We start from the raw sequence: 1,046 nt of genomic DNA, 5'->3' as shown, positions 1-1,046 counted from the left end.
CCGTCTCCGGTCTCGCTGATTTCCCTCCCCAGAGCCCGATTCGATCCCAAACTCGCCCCGTCGGGGGGTCACCGGCTCGGGGCAGTCCCGGCCCCCGCCGCTCCGTCTCTGATCGCCGCCCGCAGCTCCTCCCGAGGATGAAGAACCGAGCGGTGCTGGCGGTGCTGCTCGTCCTGGCGCTGCCGCTCGCCCTCTCCCGCCGCGCCCCCGCCGCCGCCCCGCCGGGCCCCGCGCCCCCGGCACAGGTACGGCCGTCGAGRGGGGAGCGGCGGGATGATCCCGGGAGCCCTCGGAGCCCTTCCCACGCCGCTCACCCGCTTCACTCCTGCAGGGGATGCCCTTCCCGGAGCCGCTGCCGTGGAGCACCCGCGGCAACCCCGGGGCCGCCGCCGCCGCCGCCGCCGCCGCGCTGGAGCTGCTGCGGGAGGAGGACGCCGGTGAGGGGCGGGAGGGGCTCGGCTTGGGGGGTGTCGGTCCGTCCGGTCCCCGCTCACCCGCTTCGGTCTCTTCCAGGTCCCCCCGCAGCGCCACAGAAGCGTAAGTCCCGCCCGGTGCCCGTGCCGGTGCCGCCGCCGGTGCCGGTGCCGCTGACGGCCGGTCTCTCCGCAGGGGACATGCACGATTTCTTCGTGGGGCTCATGGGCAAGCGAGCAGCGGAGCCCGGGCGAGCGGCGGGGCGGGGAGGCGGCAGCCCTGTCTCCCGGTGCTCCCCGGGACCCCCCGCGCCCGGTGAAGCCCCGCTGCGGGCGGCCTGAGCCGTGGGACGAGCCCCCCACGCGCGGAGGGGCCCGGGCGAGGCTCTGCCCGGTGTCCCGGGGGCGGCGGGACCCGACCGCGGGATCATCCCGGGTGCCGCCATCCCACGGAGCCGTCGTGGGACCCGCCGGGAGCGCGCCCGTCCCGCCCCACACGCGCGTGTCCGTGCACCCGTGTACACACCGTGCACCCGTCCGTGCACACCCGGACGAACCCCGTTATACATCCACCCGTGTCTGCGCGGGACACGCGCAAACATCGCCTCCGTGTCTTTATTGAGCTACCGGGAC

At 76.1% G+C, this 1,046-nt stretch overlaps 1 protein-coding gene across 1 annotated transcript; it reads left to right on the top strand.

Moving 5' to 3' along the window:
• The first annotated feature begins 76 nt into the window (after positions 1–76).
• Positions 77–755, top strand: TAC3 (tachykinin precursor 3). The gene is made up of 4 exons (XM_057389586.1): positions 77–245; positions 332–437; positions 514–537; positions 610–755. Exons 1-4 carry the CDS (start codon positions 138–140, stop codon positions 753–755), a joined length of 384 nt encoding a protein of 127 aa, XP_057245569.1. The 5' UTR covers positions 77–137.
• Positions 756–1,046: the final 291 nt, after the last annotated feature.

The sequence above is a fragment of the Malurus melanocephalus genome, unplaced genomic scaffold, assembly GCF_030028575.1.
Source record: "Malurus melanocephalus ecotype Western Australia unplaced genomic scaffold, MMel_1.1 scaffold_10228, whole genome shotgun sequence".
Lineage (NCBI taxonomy): Eukaryota > Metazoa > Chordata > Aves > Passeriformes > Maluridae > Malurus > Malurus melanocephalus.
Note: the sequence above shows the minus strand (reverse complement) of the source record. Positions and strands in the feature narration are given on the sequence as shown.